At 41.0% G+C, this 16863-nt stretch overlaps 1 protein-coding gene across 1 annotated transcript in view; it reads right to left on the bottom strand.

Moving 5' to 3' along the window:
* Nucleotides 1-512: 512 nt before the first annotated feature.
* The window catches only part of PIPOX (pipecolic acid and sarcosine oxidase), an 82388-nt gene continuing 66037 nt past the window's right edge, over nucleotides 513-16863 (bottom strand). The window contains exons 5-8 of the mRNA XM_073667916.1: nucleotides 7984-8136; nucleotides 3719-3877; nucleotides 2975-3050; nucleotides 513-947 (exon numbers count right to left, since the gene is read on the bottom strand). Of these exons, the coding sequence (XP_073524017.1) occupies nucleotides 817-947; nucleotides 2975-3050; nucleotides 3719-3877; nucleotides 7984-8136 (519 nt within the window). The 3' untranslated portion in view covers nucleotides 513-816. The remainder of the gene's footprint in view (nucleotides 948-2974; nucleotides 3051-3718; nucleotides 3878-7983; nucleotides 8137-16863) is intronic.

Below are 16863 nucleotides of genomic sequence, written 5' to 3'. Positions count from 1 at the left end.
AGCATTTGCCAGAATTTCCAGTTGGCCAGTCTGGCCCTGACCCAGAGTCAGTGAGAAGTTTCAATAGGGCATAGTAGTACATAATGATTTGTTGGCTGATAAAAGCCCAGCAAATGGTTATAACGTGCATCATGTAAAGATGTGACAGCTGGGCAGCACTACTCCCTGCCCGACAGAAATTATTAACTGTTTACTTGATTTCTTGTTGTTCGGTGCACCCTCTATCAGTGATTGTCCACTGTTAGTGCCACTTGCCGAGACACAGGGGTGGCTTGCAGCGAGAACAGGTAAGTAAGGTATATTACCATATCGCCAAAAGTTAAAATAAAGCCCATATCTTGCAGTAGTCATATATTCATTCACATAGGCTAACATCAGTCCACGTGTGGCCTGTTGTGCAAACGGACAGCACGCCAACCAAAAATACGCACCATGATCATTAGATACCAATGAGATTAAGCTTTGTGTCAGTAAGTATTTTTATGTTTATTTTTCCATTTGATGAAACATTTAGTATAGCATTTAACAACCTGCACCAACAAATATTAACATTTATGGTAATTACATAACCATTACATTTACATAATGGTAATAGAACTTGATCAACACATGACATTGTCAGCATGATGAGATCTAATATGTCTTTGATTTTTGTTAGTTTCACAAAAATTAAATCTGAATTCTTCATTGATCTGAACAACGTCATAGTTTTTTTTATGCTGGGATTCATAAATGTAGCTAGATGTGCTTCTAGGTAATAGCACCAATTTTCCATAAAAAGAACCCCAACAGCATATTTTCTTCTTATGTACGGCATCACAACGATGAATTTATTGGGCTCTTGAATCGAGATATACAGAACGGTTTGAGATCATAGGATGACTGCTTCCCGATGCTGAGGTCACATAGTATCTTCCCAACCAGAGGGGAAAGTTTAAAACCGTGACCTGTTATAAAAGGGGAAAGGTTAGAGATTAAAATAATTTATGTCATAAATGAGTTGTCCTGTTGAAAAAAATCTATCTATATAATTGTCTTATCCCGTCTGTCTGTCTGTCTGTCTTTCTGTCTGTCCTGGAAATCCCGGGTCGCTGATTGGTCCGTCCGCGGCCAATCAGCGACGCGGCATTTCAGAAAAACATGGCGGCCACTAGCGGCTCTTGTGTGGCACGGAGGTCAGCGGCGATGCAGCCGGGAGATGCAGCCGGCTGCTCGCAGCAAAAGTCCCCCGACCGCAGGCGCCGCTGACCTACATGCGGCTATCGTCGGAAGATCAGCGGCTACGGCCGCTTATCTCCCAAGGACAAGTGTGACGCCCCTCCCCTCCCCTCTCCTCCCGTCCCTCCCCCCGCTCGATCAGGACCCCGGCACCCGGCGTCATACTTACCCCTCCCCGTGCCTGCGCAGCAGCTCCTGTGTCTTCCGCTGCAGCTCTGTGACGTCTCAGGTCAGAGGGCGCGGTGACGTCTGTACACCGCGCTCTCTCCTGAGCGGTCACAGCGCACAGCGGGAATATGACGGCTACGCTGGAGTCCAGAGAAGCAGTGAGGTGAGTATTGGATTTTTTTTTTTTGTATGGGGCCATAGGGGACGTGCATGGGGCACTATGTGGGGATGTGACATCCTGCATGGGGTATTATATAGGGGGGATGTGACAGCCTGCATGGGGCACTATGGGGGGATGTGACATCCTGCATGGGGTATTATATAGGGGGGATGTGACATCCTGCATGGGGCACTATAGGGGGATGTGACATCCAGCATGGAGTATTATATAGGGGGGATGTGGCTCCCTGCATGGGGCATTATATAGTGGGGATGTGACATCCTGCATGGGATATTATATACGGGGGATGTGACATCCTGCATGGGGTATTATATAGGGGGGATGTGACAGCCTGCATGGGGCACTATGGAGAGATGTGACATCCTGCATGGGGTATTATATAGGGGGGATGTGACATCCTGCATGGGGCACTATAGTGGGATGTGACTTCCTGCATGGGGCATTATATAGGGGGGATGTGACATCCTGCATGGGGTATTATATACGGCGGATGTGACACCCTGCATGGGGTATTATATGCATGGGGTATTATATACGGGGGGATGCGACATCCTGCATGGGGTATTATATGCATGGGGTATTATATACGGGGGATGTGACTTCCTGCATGGGGCATTATAAAGGAGGGTCGGGAGACATATGCTAGAATACCCGATGCGTTAGAATCGGGCCACCATCTAGTAGATTTATATATGTTTTCCTAATAAAAAAAATACAGAACTTCCTAATGCATAGGGTGCCCTGATCATCTGACTTTAGTGCCAGGCTGGTTCCCGGCAGCTCCACTTTTGGGTTGTACAGGACAGGACAGATTTTGTGTTAGGCAATGTTCAGACGGCCGTAGATTCTCTCATCTGAGAGAATTGGGACGTTTATGCTAATAACACTGTGAGATCAAACTCTGATCAGAGTCTCAGCATAGTGTGATCCGAATCTCTTGGATCAGAGAATCGGAGCACACTGTGAGGAGAAGATGGAGAACAAAATTTCTCCATCTTCTCCATTCTGTGGAAATTGGATGTCATCTGAGTGCAGTCCGATGTTTTCCATGCACCCATAGACTTGAATGGGTATGTGGCATCCGATTTCAAAGTGAAATCACAGCATGCTGCAATTTTTTCATTGATTTTTTCATTCCTATTGCTGTCCCCACAGGAATGGCCCCTTTTCCTGCACTTTTTATTTTATAACCCATTTACGGTCCCCTCCCATCCCCTATTGGTCCAATCCCATATCCCCCATTCAAACTTTATTTTTCTCTCCTGGCCCAATCACCGTTATGTGGGCCTCTGCCTACAAGTACGGCTCCAGCCCCTTCTCTATTCACTTGGTAACACATACTGTACGTATTTTTTAGGGTTCTGCTGTGGAAAAGTGATAACTAAGATGAAGGATAATATCGCTCACCTGAAAATCCAGACCCTATGACAATGTTTTTGTGCAGTGGATGATAGTCCAAAATAAAATTACAGTCTGGGGTATTCTACAAAGGAAAGAAAAAGTTATGTAAAATCCGTCTGATAAATGATGTAATAAATAATTGACATCAGGGATAGCAGCTGTATTATGGTTCGGCTTACGAGGAATGCGCCTGCAATTACTGGGTATTGTCTTTTTATCATGTTAGGAAGATACTGAATACAGTACGTTCATTAGGAAGATTTTACCCTATAAACACACTAGCGATATCTGCAGGAAAGCATTGCTTTCTCCATTAGGCTGGGGATACAGGGCGACTTTGCTACATCGAAGCATAATGCCGATGAATAGAGACGCAATGTGACCCATGGATGTCACAAGCAACTCGAAAACCGGTTCAGGCTGCTTGCAACTTCCCTGTCGTGGGCGCGACATTCACCTACATTATCCCGCATGACCTATGTGGGGGCCAAAGTCGCCATGTAGCCCCAGCCTAACTTATCCACTATTTACATAGAAATAGCATATAGTCTGTACATCCGCATTTACTTGAATGGGACAAGCTACGGTACAAGGAAAAGATGAAGGCTTTAACCAGCAGCCATTCACAGTTCAGCGGGGGTCCCAGTGGTTGAACCGCCACTGATTAAACATTGATGGCCAATGAAGAACCCTATTAAATATACATTTCAATATAGTCTCAAGACTAAAGTTCTCACAGGATATACTCACTGTGTACATGCACTGCTCTATCACGGCTGGCTTAGGATGCAAGCCAGGAAGGTATTGACTGACAAAATTGCAGAGTATTTGGATATCCTGGATTTGGTTGGGTTTGACCTGAAGCTCACGCTCTTCAGGATCTGCCTCATTTCCACCATGAAAGCAAATCTGTAATAGAAAAGGTAACATTTTATGATGCATAATGAAAAATATAATCAAAGCCACCATACGAATGACAAGGCCGTGTACTGGTGCAGATGTATTCATTGGTGCTGTGAAGCTGTGCTAAAACTGGTTGGTGACTTACTCCATTTATATTTATCACGTGCCCTGAAACATTTAATAAGTACTTATGTGATATTACTTAAAAGGAACCTCTCACAAGAAAAAAATGCTGTTAACCTGCAGATATGGGGTTAACCTGCAGATTAATAGCGTTATAATGCTGGCTATTAACTTTATTCTCCCCAGCAGCGTTCCCATTTCAGTCATGAGGGCGGCGCTGGTGCGGGTTGCAAAATTGACTTTCTGCTTATCTATTAGCTTCAGTTTCATGATAAATTGACAATATTTTAAAAAATGTTTGGTTTAGAGGACAAATAATTAGATCTAATGATGCCTAAAGTTCTGGCTGTTGAGGTCTTACAGGAAAAAGATTGAGAAGCTATGCTTTACATAATGGTAGTTTGAGTACGTATACCTTTGGAAGGTCACATAATTTCTTTGTGACTAATCTTTTAACTAAACCTTAAGTCTACGTTCCCAAAATGAGCTTTAGGTGAGTTTTTGATGTTGTAGATTTTCTGCACGATTCCAGCACCTATTATGTAAATTGTAATGTAAATGTAAAATTGCATTTTTGACCCTGCATTTTTTGTCTCTTTTTAGTATGTCATGCTTTAAATAAAGCTGCTTTGTTTTTGATACTTCCTGATTTTTGGCTTTGAAAAAACTTTATTGATACAGTCATGTGTGGATTACATACGTTTTTGATACGTTTCCACTGTGGAAATGCAATAAAAATGCATGTGTGTTTTTTACCTGCGGATTTTCTGCAACTAATGCAAATCTATGGGAAAAATCCACGGAGAAAACTCAGCGTACCCGCAAATTAGAAACACGCACCGCAGGTCAGTTTATGCTGAGTTGAAAAAAAGCACAGCGGGCAGGAGATTTCTGTAAATCCCATCCACTTTGCTGGACCTGTAAGATTCTGTGTTTTTGATGCAGTGAAAATATGCAGCATCAAAAACTCACCACAAACCCATTCACTGTTTCAAAGTTTTCTTTCCTTGTCTCCATTGCTAAACTGTGAGCTCTCAATATCCAGATTCACAGCTAAATATCTGCTCCACTCCCTGCCTCTGCTTTTATACAGGCTATCATAGTCTCTCCTTATTGGCTCTGCTATATCATGTGATGTGATAGCTGCATTATGATGAAGCTCACATGGAAGCATTTAAAGTTATGTGAGCCTTCTCTGGCTCATACCATCTTCTGCTTTGTGAAAAAGGACAGTGGAAATTTTTTTGGTGATTTGCACAAATGAAATTACAAATTGTTCGGATTTGCCGGGTCCAGCTAATTTCTTAAAATTCTACACCAATTTGATCTTTGCTCATCTCTTCTTGGGAGTATATTACCCAGTAGATGCATTTATATGTGCAACAAAAGCATACATCATTTTTTTAGAGCGTGCTGCGAAGATATCACCCCATTTATCACTGGAAGAAAAGGGCAAGATCATTAGTAAAGCATGGCAAAACCTTCAGAAACAAGATCACGTGTAGCCCTTCAGAGTACGACAACTCCCTTCTTTTGATTGGGTGAGTTTCAATTCTCAGCACAGTTCATGGTAAGCAGTAGTGTAGTACAGAAGATTGGTGGAGGTCCAAAAGACTTTTCTCCTAAAGTAAGGCCGGCCATTCAAACTAGATGGCTGCTGGCAGAATGAAACTACACCTGATCATTCTGCCGCCTGACATCTCGAATAGCTGTCCCATATACAAGAGCACTTGTTTGGCGAAACGCTCCTGTGTTCTTTATGAGAAAGCCACTGACTGACAAATTGAACTTGTGTGATAGACATCTCCTATGATCATCAGTGGTGCCCACATATACAGTAAGCCGTGGCCTGAACTCGTTAATATCGGCAGGTTCCACCAACATTAGTCTAATGTGTATGGAGACATTAAGTTATGATAAGCCTTATCAATATAACTAGGATACAAGTTGTCTCTTCACCAACGTCATTGCTCAGATTGGAGTTGCTGGTCCAGCCTCTGGCACCCCCATTGGCCCCAAGCTGGGTTTCCCCTCCACGAATTCCATGTGTCCTATTAGAGTATATCGACTGATGTCTTTACGAGACAACCCTTTTAAATCATTTTAGTCTGAGTAGGATTTGACAACAGAGTAACAGAATTTAATTGTAGTTTTCTCCTCATTTCAGGCAAATTAACGTTTCCACAAATCCCTGTAGTGTTGGATGTAGACATACAAACATGTACTCAATGTCATCAATTAATTAGTTAAATAAATCACGGTCAATTATGATATGGATGTAATTATTGAGTTTTCATGTCTATCTCTTTATTTACATACAGCCAAATTGAAGAGACCACATAATATTCCTGGAAGCCTCTACAGACTTGCTTTCCTTAGTCTATTGCTGAACTGGCTACATTTAATACTTTTTTTTCTGAAGAATCAGGGTCAGAGAAAATGTATATGCAGCATTCAGCAAAATGGAAATAGAAAAATTAGTGCCACAATGGAAATGGACAATATCTGTAACAGAAAATAGAGTAGTAACTTGATGTACTGTGAAATGATGTTCAAGGTTGGAGGTACACAATGAAGTATTGCCAGTAAACATCACAATATTGGCTTGGATCACCTCTGTGTTGTGGTCCTTACACAGCCCATTATAGTCAATAGGGCTCTATTGGTGTCCGTCATTTAACAAATCTGTGGCCTGCATGAATTCTGATTTTATGCTCTTATAATGGGACAGAAAACAGAATTCCTAACTCAGATGTGACTGTAAAAAACATGTAAAGCACAATAGGGTCTTATCCTAGTTATATAGAATAGCTCACCATATGTTATGCTCATCTGGTAGGGTTGTGTGGAATACAACCACTATTAGTGTATAGGTACCAGCTGCTGCAACAACCACAAACAATTGCAAGGATTGGTGCACAGCGCCGCTCCTTTAAGGCAGGAAAAGTTAGGACACACTAAGAGGTATGCCGTGATGTGGCGGTGGGCTTCATACAGTCTGATCAGAATGTTAAACTAAGAACCTCATGTTCAGTTTTATATATTTTTGCCGAGAGGCATTAGATCAATGTAAGTTTTTGGAGGTGCTGTCCATTCTCTTTTTTTCAGCGTATTGCATGATCTGTCCTTTTTTTTCGGATGTGCACTCCTCCCATTTGGCACAGCTGATTTTAATTAGCAGGAGACTGCAAAGAGGGTCTAGCCTATTTTTGCTCTCACTTGAGCTTGAGGAAGGTGAGATACAATACTCCTTTCATGTGGTGCAGGTGCAGTGTGTTGCCCATGGCTGCTATGGTTTTGTGCTTGTGGGGCGGCGAGGTCTGGAGTGATGGGGACTCAGTCTTGCAGCACGGGTGCTGTGAGGCAACAGGCCGCCCGCCCTGCTGGTGCATTGTTGCTGCGATGGTGGTTGGCGCACAGCGCTGCTCCTTTGAGGCAGGAAACGTTAAGACTCACTAAGAGGTTCGCTGTGATGTGGCGGTGGGCTTCATACAGTCTGATCAGAATGTTAAACTAAGAACCTCATGTTCAGTTTTATATTTTTTTGTCGAGAGGTATTAGATCAATGTATGTTTTTGGAGGTGCGGTCCATTCTCTTTTTTCAGCGAATTGCAAGGATTATCAAAGGGGATGGAGATGTCCTGCGCTGCTGGAATGACACAACCTTATCCAAGGATCGACGGGATGTAAGTGGTTTAATTGTCAATGCGTTTCAAAGTCAACCTGACTTCTTCCTCAGGACAACCACACATCAAAGTCAACCTGACTCCTTCTTCAGACAACCACATGTCATGTGGTTGTCCTGAGGAAGGAGTCAGTTAACTTTGAAACGAGTTGACAATTAAACCACTTACATCCTGTCGATCCTTGGATCCTGTTGTGTCATTCCAGTAGCGCAAGACATTTCCACCGCGTTTGGTAATCCTAACTCAGATGTGAACATACTCTGGGAATAAATTGGTTAGACATAAATAAGAAAATGTATGCACCTTAAAGAGGCCTGGATACTCCTGAGAGGGTAGTCCATACACCTCATGCTCTTCTCCATTCAGGTTTACACCCAGGAATGTCGGGAAGTTTTGTAGGAGTCCAGATCTCCCAGGAATCTTCTCCTTCCAGTAACAGACATTAATTCTCAGAGTCTGGGAAACAAGCACACTTATAATGAAATAAACGACACGAGACATTGGAATGTAATAACTGTACTGTCACAAAACATTATATGTAATGGGTACTAGCCATGATTAAATAAAGGCAGCTAAATAGATGCATTATGGCTTGCACATATACACTGTTGCCATGTAACAACATTACCCCATGCTACTTAGGATAAAATAATCACCATGCAACTGGCACAACCTAAATAATTCATTATGTCATATGGTAATAAGGAAAGGGCTTTCCCTTACAGATATTGTTTGACTTGAATATTCTATAGTGTAGAAAGAAATGCCAATGGTGACAAGTAATTCACAATACTGTTTGCAAAAATTAACTAACAGTTCCTATGTTCTATCAAAAGCATAACTAAGACATAATTAGTGGACTGATGTGTAATAGGAAGGAATCTATTACTGGGTGACATTCCAAGAGCTTGTACAGTTCTGCAGGATTCCCATAAACATGGCAGAGTTGATCACATCCAGTTCATGTTACCATCTCCCTTGGCAATTGTAACATCCATTTTACATACAGTAGTATAAGCATTATACGAGCCTCAGGTTGACAGATAACTCGGGTTAAAGGATATCTGTCAATAAGCTGTCTATTGACTGCACACCTATAACTATAGCACAAAGGCCCCAATTCATCATTCATTCATCATTTGCGTTTTTTAAGTCAAATTCCTTTTTTGTCTTGTATTAGTTGCCGCTTGTGGCATCACATTAGTCAAATGACGTACATGATTCATGAATTTGATGCAAGATGAAAAAAAAAGAGCTTTCTTCCTGGCTTGAATATTTTTAGCGACTTTTGACGGCAAAAGTCGCAAGTTGGTGCAAATAGTCTCAAAATTAGGTCAAAATACTGGCATACTTGAAAATATATTGGGTGGGGATGGACTTTAACAAAGTTGTGCCAAATGTATCAACTTTTTAAGAGTCACAATTAATGAATCAGGCAAAAACATCTGGAATTGCTAAACTTCACTCACAAAGCAGAAAGCAATAATAAAAACAGAAGAGCACACATAAAATAGACTTCAAAGAAAGCACAAATAGGATAATGAATTGGGTACAAACAAAAAGATGGTACAAAACTAGAAAGAAAAACAAGCACAAAGGCAATGATGAATTGGGGCCATTTTATTAAGAGGTATTATGAAACATAAAAGTGCATGTAATGCTAATGATAGAAATAAAACACAAATAGAAACCTCTTCCAAATCAGGGAGCCTGGCGTAGTGTTGTGGACAGAGATGAGCGGTTTGATTCATCCGTTCCATTGGCCAGGTGAGAAGTCTCTGACCCTTGGACGAGAGCTTTGCGAATCTCTAACTGGCATGGCTTTTGATTAGCAGGGTTAGCATTATGTCATCTGTGCATCACAACACAATTATGACGTTGTGCCAACCTGGCATTTCTAAAGCCTCTTTCACACATCCTGATATTTCCTGTACTGGAAAAAACACTACTGGTGCTATCTGTGTTTGTGTGTTCATGTGTACATGTGTGTCATGAGTATGCAACATCAGTGTGACATTTACTGCAGTAGAATGAAGAATAGAAATGACAGATGTTTAGGTGTTATATGTGCAAAGATAGAGAATAAATATATAGACAGATATATATATATATAGCTCCTATTTTTAATCAGCTAAGGTAAAGCAGACAGCTGTGAGCTGATATAAATAGGCTGGAAAGCTCCATGGTTATTGGGCCCTCTCAGCATAATAACACCAGCTCACAGCTGTCTGCTTTCACTTAGCTGGTTATTAAATATAGGGGGGACCCCACACCATTTTTTTCATTTATTTATTTTTTTGTTAAATGCAGGTATAGTAAACTACATACGCACGGCACTAATTATATATCTCAAGGACACACATATATATATTATATATATATTTATATATACCCCTAGCTATCTCTTTATCTATATTCTCTATCTTTGCACATTTAGCACCTAAACATCTTTCATTTCTATTCTGATTTCTATTCCGCTATATGTCACATGGACGGCACACGGATGTCACACTTTGTCATTTGTGTGCATGCGTGTGGGATGTATTGACGTCCGTGCTGCAGGAAAAAAATGGACATGTCCACATGTAGGTCCTTAGATTATAATGGGTCTATGTGTGTGTCTCCAGCATGTGTGAAAACTGTCACCACACGTACTGGAGACACAGATGTATGAAGGGCACATAAAGCTGTATTGTGGATGTCCTAACGTTAGAGAGTCGCAGCCTGTCATCCATGTCCAGGGTCACTGAATCAACAGTCCTAAAAGGGGTCCCAGCCTCTTCCCTCAATATAGGCCTTAATCACACAATATTTATTCTTAAACAAATAGGGGGTTAATAGGTGTCCAGCAAAGATCTATCAGAGACAAAATAGCCATATGCACAAGCATGTACATGAAATAATATATCATCTTTATTTAACATGAATTAAAATACAAGGACAAAGAGAAGAATTAACAACACTTAAAAAACTGACAAACTACACCATTAGTGTAAATAAGTAATGACATCATATGTCCCCACTCCCCAAAAGATAAGGAGTGAGGGTCATAATAAGGGGTCCTTCCCTGATGCTGAGTCCTGCAAGCTAAAAGATGAAACAATACTTGATTCTGATCAAACACTACTATACAGTAATAATGAAGTACGGTAACAACCACCACCAATGCACAAAAAAATTCAATGTGCAAGTGCAAATAAATATACATATGAAACAGAAGCAAACCAGCTGGATAAAGTGCAATGTATCCCAGTAAAACAATTGACACACTGGGTGTAAATAAGCATCAAGGCATATTGCAAAAAAAAGATGACAAGAAAAAAATGTATGAAAGAGTGGAGAGGACCATAACTGTTTTTCTTGTTGTCATGCTATTTTTAATGGATCTATTTTTTACAGATGCAAAATCAGACATGGTCACATGAATTAGGTAGTCTTAAGGAAAAAGGGGGCATTATTACTTATTAGGAAGCGTTATTTATTACCTATATGGGGGTCACACAGGTGGTCGGTTTTACTATAAAGGACACAAAATGGGTTGGTATTATGGCTTTGTATTATGTGCCCACACAATATAAATATGCACCATTACTGTTTGGGGACACAGAGAAGATCATTTTTACTGTGTGTAAGCACTATTACTGTGTAGGTAACCAAAGGTGACACCAATGGGTGGCACATGGGGGGGCACTATAACAGTTGGGGGCACCATCTATTTGGTAGTATTGTTTTCCCTTTACATGTTTTCCCTCTATTGCCACCCTTCTCTTATTTGACTGACAGCTCCGGTTTTATAGAGCAAAGGAAGGACAGAGATAGATGGAAAATAAGCAGGTGGGAAGGTGCACTTAAATGTTTGACTATGCCAAGAAAGCACTGAGTGCCCGTATTTGGTTTGAACAGTCATTCTATGCGTCACACTCACTTTAAATGTACTGTCTTCACTCATACTCCCTCCTGAATTGGCTGGATGTGGCTATTTTGTTTGTATTTTTTCTAGCATTTGTGCTAGATACTACTATATAATGGTCGCAAAAATCTGCTATTCAAGGTGCATATAACTCAAATATTCAAACCCAGGTTCAATGGCAATATTGTATACCCACAATCACTTTCTTTTTTAAAGTGAACCTGTCACGTGAAAAAACGCAATTAACCTGCAGATATGGGGGCTTTCTGAACCTGCCCAGTGCCGGCACTTGGAGCCCCTCTGTTGGGAGGAAACGAACTTTAGGCTGTGTGCCCACGATGCGTTTTTGGTGCGTTTTTTGGGTGGATTTGCAGTGCGGAAATGCTCCAGAAACGCATTGCATACCTTATCCCATGACTTCCTATGACATTCTGCAAGTTCTGTGCACATGGTCAGGATTTTTTCTGCTCTGATTTTACTCGAAGAAAAAATACGGACATGACCATTTCTTGTGCGTTTCTGCATGCGTATTTGCCTATACAATGCATTGGAAAAACGCATGGCAAATACGCATGCAAAAACACGTCAAAAACGCATGTAAAAAACGCACGCGTTTTTCCGCCAAGGAGATGCAGAAATGCTCAGGAAAATTTCTGCTTCATTTCTGCATCATGGGCACTAAGGCTGCATCCTTCCAGCAGCATTCGGGCTTTAGGCCAGTGTGGGTTCAGCTACCGCTCTGTGTATAGAGAGCGGCGGCTGTAACCACACCCGAACACTGACTGTCAGCCAACTCTAATGCTGAGCTGCTGTCAGTCAGGACCAGGGGCGCGGTTACAGCTGCCGCTCTCTATGGACAGAGCGGTGTCTGAACCCGCGCTGGCGCTGCCCCCATGGCCAAAAACTGCTGGGAGGAATAAAGCAAATTTCCTCTGGCCAGCAGGGCTCTAAGTGCAGGCACCGGGCAAGTTCAGAATGCTATTAATCTGCAGATTAACCATATATCCACAGGTTAATAGCGTTTTTTTCATGCCACAGGTTCTCTTTAATATAATTTCAGGGTTTGGGAATTATATTCCTTGGATGTCCCGAACTGCCGGTGCATTGATAATTGGGTTAATTTCCTTACAGGATCAAATCACCAGGATGCAGAAATTAGGAGAGAATTAAATTGTTTATTCAATGTTGGGGGGGGGGGCGGGACTAAAAGGAATTAGGTCTATAATGCTATGATGCTGTACTGTAATGCTCAGTGTATCAGAAATCTGGTGCATTCCACAAAGTTTAAAGAACAAACTTTTCTTCTCTGCAATTGGCCTTACAGCTGACATTTTAGTATCTAGATGTAAATTAGTCATTCACTTCTTATCTAATTGTTTTACTGTAGACATTTCAGACTGGGAGAAATAGTTTTTAATATATTTGCACAGATCCAATACTTTGATATGACAATAGGACAAGGACTTTAACTTTCCCTATTGAAATCTATTTCATTGCTCACTGCCAATAGTTCTCTGTTAAAGTGTCAACCTGTTCTTTTGGCAAAGGTTTAAAATCATCTGAATCAATATAATATTTTTGTATTCTCCAGTCTTCACACATCATTCAGTCTGCTGTAACTGCTTTATTATCACAGCGCAATTGAATACTATGTATATTCTGTAATGTTCTCGGTAATAAGTGGTTGATTTGTGCCCATTAATATGAACAAAGGCTACAGGAGATAATGCAGGAAAAATGATGGGAACTTTGTGATACACTGTATATACGGATTCATGTAAATTTTAATATAAAGTCATGAAAGCTCAGTACAATGAAACAGTTATTGTCAGAATGTATTGCAGTATAATGCATAATTATATCATTACCACTCTGATTTCTACATCAGGCATTATATGAAACATGAATGTCATATACATAGCTTGGAGGACATGACAGTGGAGTATGAAAGAATTAAAAGAATATAATAAATTATTCTAGCAAACAGAATGTGGGATCCCATCTGAAGAAGGTTATACATTGGCAACGCAGGGTTGTGTATTGAGTGTCATTTTCAAAGTACGGTAACTACTTATTGTTTATTTCTTTTAAAGATTGAAATCTAGATCTTCATAACCAGAAATGGAGCGGATACGAGAGTCAATATTTGATATTATTTAAGATGCAATAAAAGTGTATAATATAGGAAAATGATGCCCAAAGAGTAACAAAGAGATTTCCCAAATTCATATGGAGCCACTGCCTTTCTCAACATAATGATCAGACATGAGCGCTCCTGTACTCAGTGTGCTGCCTAGCTCTACAAAAAATTATTTCTCCTCAGTTTTCTTCGGCTATCGGGGTAACTTTCTCATGTTTAAAAACGTATTTTGTGCATATTTAGACTTAAGCACAGATCCTGCAAAGGTTAACTTCACTCAGATAACCCGTGCCCGGTTCAGTGCGGGCTCCGTGCCAGAGCCCTCACTGAAACGGGGGTGATGGCCTGGTGCGTACTATTATGCCCTAGGCTTTAAAGGGGTTAAAGTGTAAAGTGCTGCGGAATATGTTGGTGCTATAAAAATAAAAACTATTATTATTAACTATTATTAGATAACACAGCACAAAAAAGTGTAAATTGGCACCTAACTTGACATCGGTCAATGACTTCTGCAATGTATAAATCCTACAGGAAACACTGGAGCAATATGCCAAAGTATAGAGAAAATTCTTTTATTTCAACAAATGAACAAACACACATATATATATATATATATATATATATATATATATATATATATATATCATGTTAGATTCCTGATTTTCAGTAGTGGGAAAACATTGTAAACACTTATTGAGTGATGTCTATAGACCTCTATGGGAGAGACAAGGTATCTATTTAGCTGATATATGATATACCTCCCCTTACTGATCCGTGAGTGCACGCATGCTGATTGCATATTCACCTTTTATTCTGTTTTTAACCCCTTAAGGACCCTGGGATTTTCCGTTTTTGCATTTCCGTTTTTTGCTCCCCTTGTTCCCAGAGCCATAGCATTTTTATTTTTTGGTCAACATGGCCGTGTGAGTGCTTAATTTTTGAGGGACGAGTTGTACTTTTGAACAACATTACTGGTTTTACCATATCGTGTACGGGAAAAAAATTCCAAGTGTGGTGAAATTGCAAAAAAAGTGCAATACCACAGATGTTTTTTTTTTTTACCACGTTCACTGAATGCTAAAACTGACCTGCCATTATTATTCTTCAGGTCATTACGAGTTCATAGATACCAAACATGTATAGGTTCTTCTTTATTTAAGAGGTGAAAAAAAAATCAAAAGTTTGCTAAAAAAAAAAAAATGGTGCCATTTTCCAAGACCCGTAGCGTCTCCATTTTTCGGGATCTGAGGCCGTGTGAGGGCTTATTTTTTGCGCGACAAGAAGTTTTTATTGATACCATTTTGGAGTAGATCCGATGTTTTGATCGCCCGTTATTGCATTTTATTGCAATGTTGTGGCGACCAAAAAACTTAATTCTGGCGTTTAGAATTTTTTTCTCGTTACGCTGTTTACCGATCGGATTAATTTTTTTTTATATATATAGATCGGGCGATTCTGAACGTGGCGATACCAAATATGTTTTTTTTTTTATTATTATTTTATTTTGAATGGGGTGAAAGGGGGGTGATTTAAACTTTTATGTATTTTTAAAATTTTTTAAATATTTTTTTTACATTTTTTTTACACTTTTTGCTTGCTTCTATAATCTCCATAGGAGACTAGAAGCAGCAACTGTCCGCCTCTGCTACATAGAGGTGATGAGCAGATCTCCTCTATGTAGAAGAAATGCTCCTGTGCTATGAGTGCCAACCACTAGGTGGCGCTCATAGCGATCAGTCATGACAACCACTGGGGTCTGCTGCAGACCCAGGTTTGTCATTCCCACCCATCAGTGACCCGCAATCACATGACGGGGTCACCGATGGGCGGGGTAAGTGACGCTCTTCCGGCGCGGCGATGTTAAATGCCACTGTCAGAGATTGAAAGCGGCATTTAACTGGTTAACAGCCGCGGGTGGATTGCGATTCCACCTGTGGCTGTTGCGGGCACATGTCAGCTGTATAAATCAGCTGACCTGTGCCCGGTTCAGTGCGGGCTCTGTGCCGGAGCCCTCACTAAAACGGGGTGAAGGCCTGGTGCATACTATTACGCCCCAGGCTTTAAAGGGGTTAATATATACAGTATATATATATATATATATATGTTTGTCCTTTGGTGAACTAAAATAATTTTCTCTATACTTTGGCATATTGCTCCAGTGTTTCCTGTAGGATTTATATGTTGTTGTGGAGTGCCTTTTGATTTCCCTTTGCTTAGTTGTTTATGACTTCTGCAATGTGTTGTTCACTACTCGGGATAACTGCTTCTCAATCCATACGTTTCCCCCTTATAAAATAATAACACTTTGTAAGATGGCCGCCGGACATGTCCTTGAGGGGAGATATGTGTCGCTGAGGTTGACAGCTTCAGTGATGTGAAACCGGGAAAATATGCTCCAGCACACATAGTGCTGAGAGGGTTAATAGGGCGTATCAGGGCCGTTTTTTTCGAGTAGTTATAAGAGATGGGGGGGATTGGCTGCTCACATATCCCCAGGGCGTGTGTATAAAATGGAGATCAAGTGTCTCATTCAGTGTCTGTGGCTGGAGGTGTGGAGACTTCTAGAGTGTTTGTGCCCAAAAGGACACTGACCATGAGCGGGCGAACTGGCCATATTGTATGGACTATTTATTTTCTGTTTTTGTTACACTTTGCCGGACAAGACTTTCTTTTGTTTACTTCTGAAAGTGTGGTTTATGCAGCATAATAAACCTGCCTTGGACATTTTAAAGAGACAGTGTCCTATGCCTACCTCAAAAGCGGCTGAGTGAGTACATAACCCCTGCAACTGGTGCTAGAAGCACAGGCACGAATTCCAATAGGCAGTGTGACTGCTACAGAAAACTGTATATGTCCTGGGTGAAGGCCGCCAGCCAGCAAGCGACGTCCGGCAATATGGAGGAGTTGATAAAGCAACTGGTGCAGGCTAACTTCCAACAGCAGCAGCAGCAGCAGTGGCAACAGCAGCAGCAGATGCAACAACTTCAGCACAAGCAGCAGATTGAGCTCCTAGCCGAGGTGATCCATGGCAGGACAACCGCCCCACCCCCTACTCCAGGTTATAACTCTCACGTAAGGAAGACGGTAAGTAGAGCTTTTCAAAAGATGACCCTGGGTGATGACGTCAAGGCGT

This window comes from Phyllobates terribilis, unplaced genomic scaffold (assembly GCF_046119375.1).
Source record: "Phyllobates terribilis strain yellow unplaced genomic scaffold, ASM4611937v1 Scaffold_2__4_contigs__length_985480577, whole genome shotgun sequence".
NCBI lineage: Eukaryota > Metazoa > Chordata > Amphibia > Anura > Dendrobatidae > Phyllobates > Phyllobates terribilis.
Note: the sequence above shows the minus strand (reverse complement) of the source record. Positions and strands in the feature narration are given on the sequence as shown.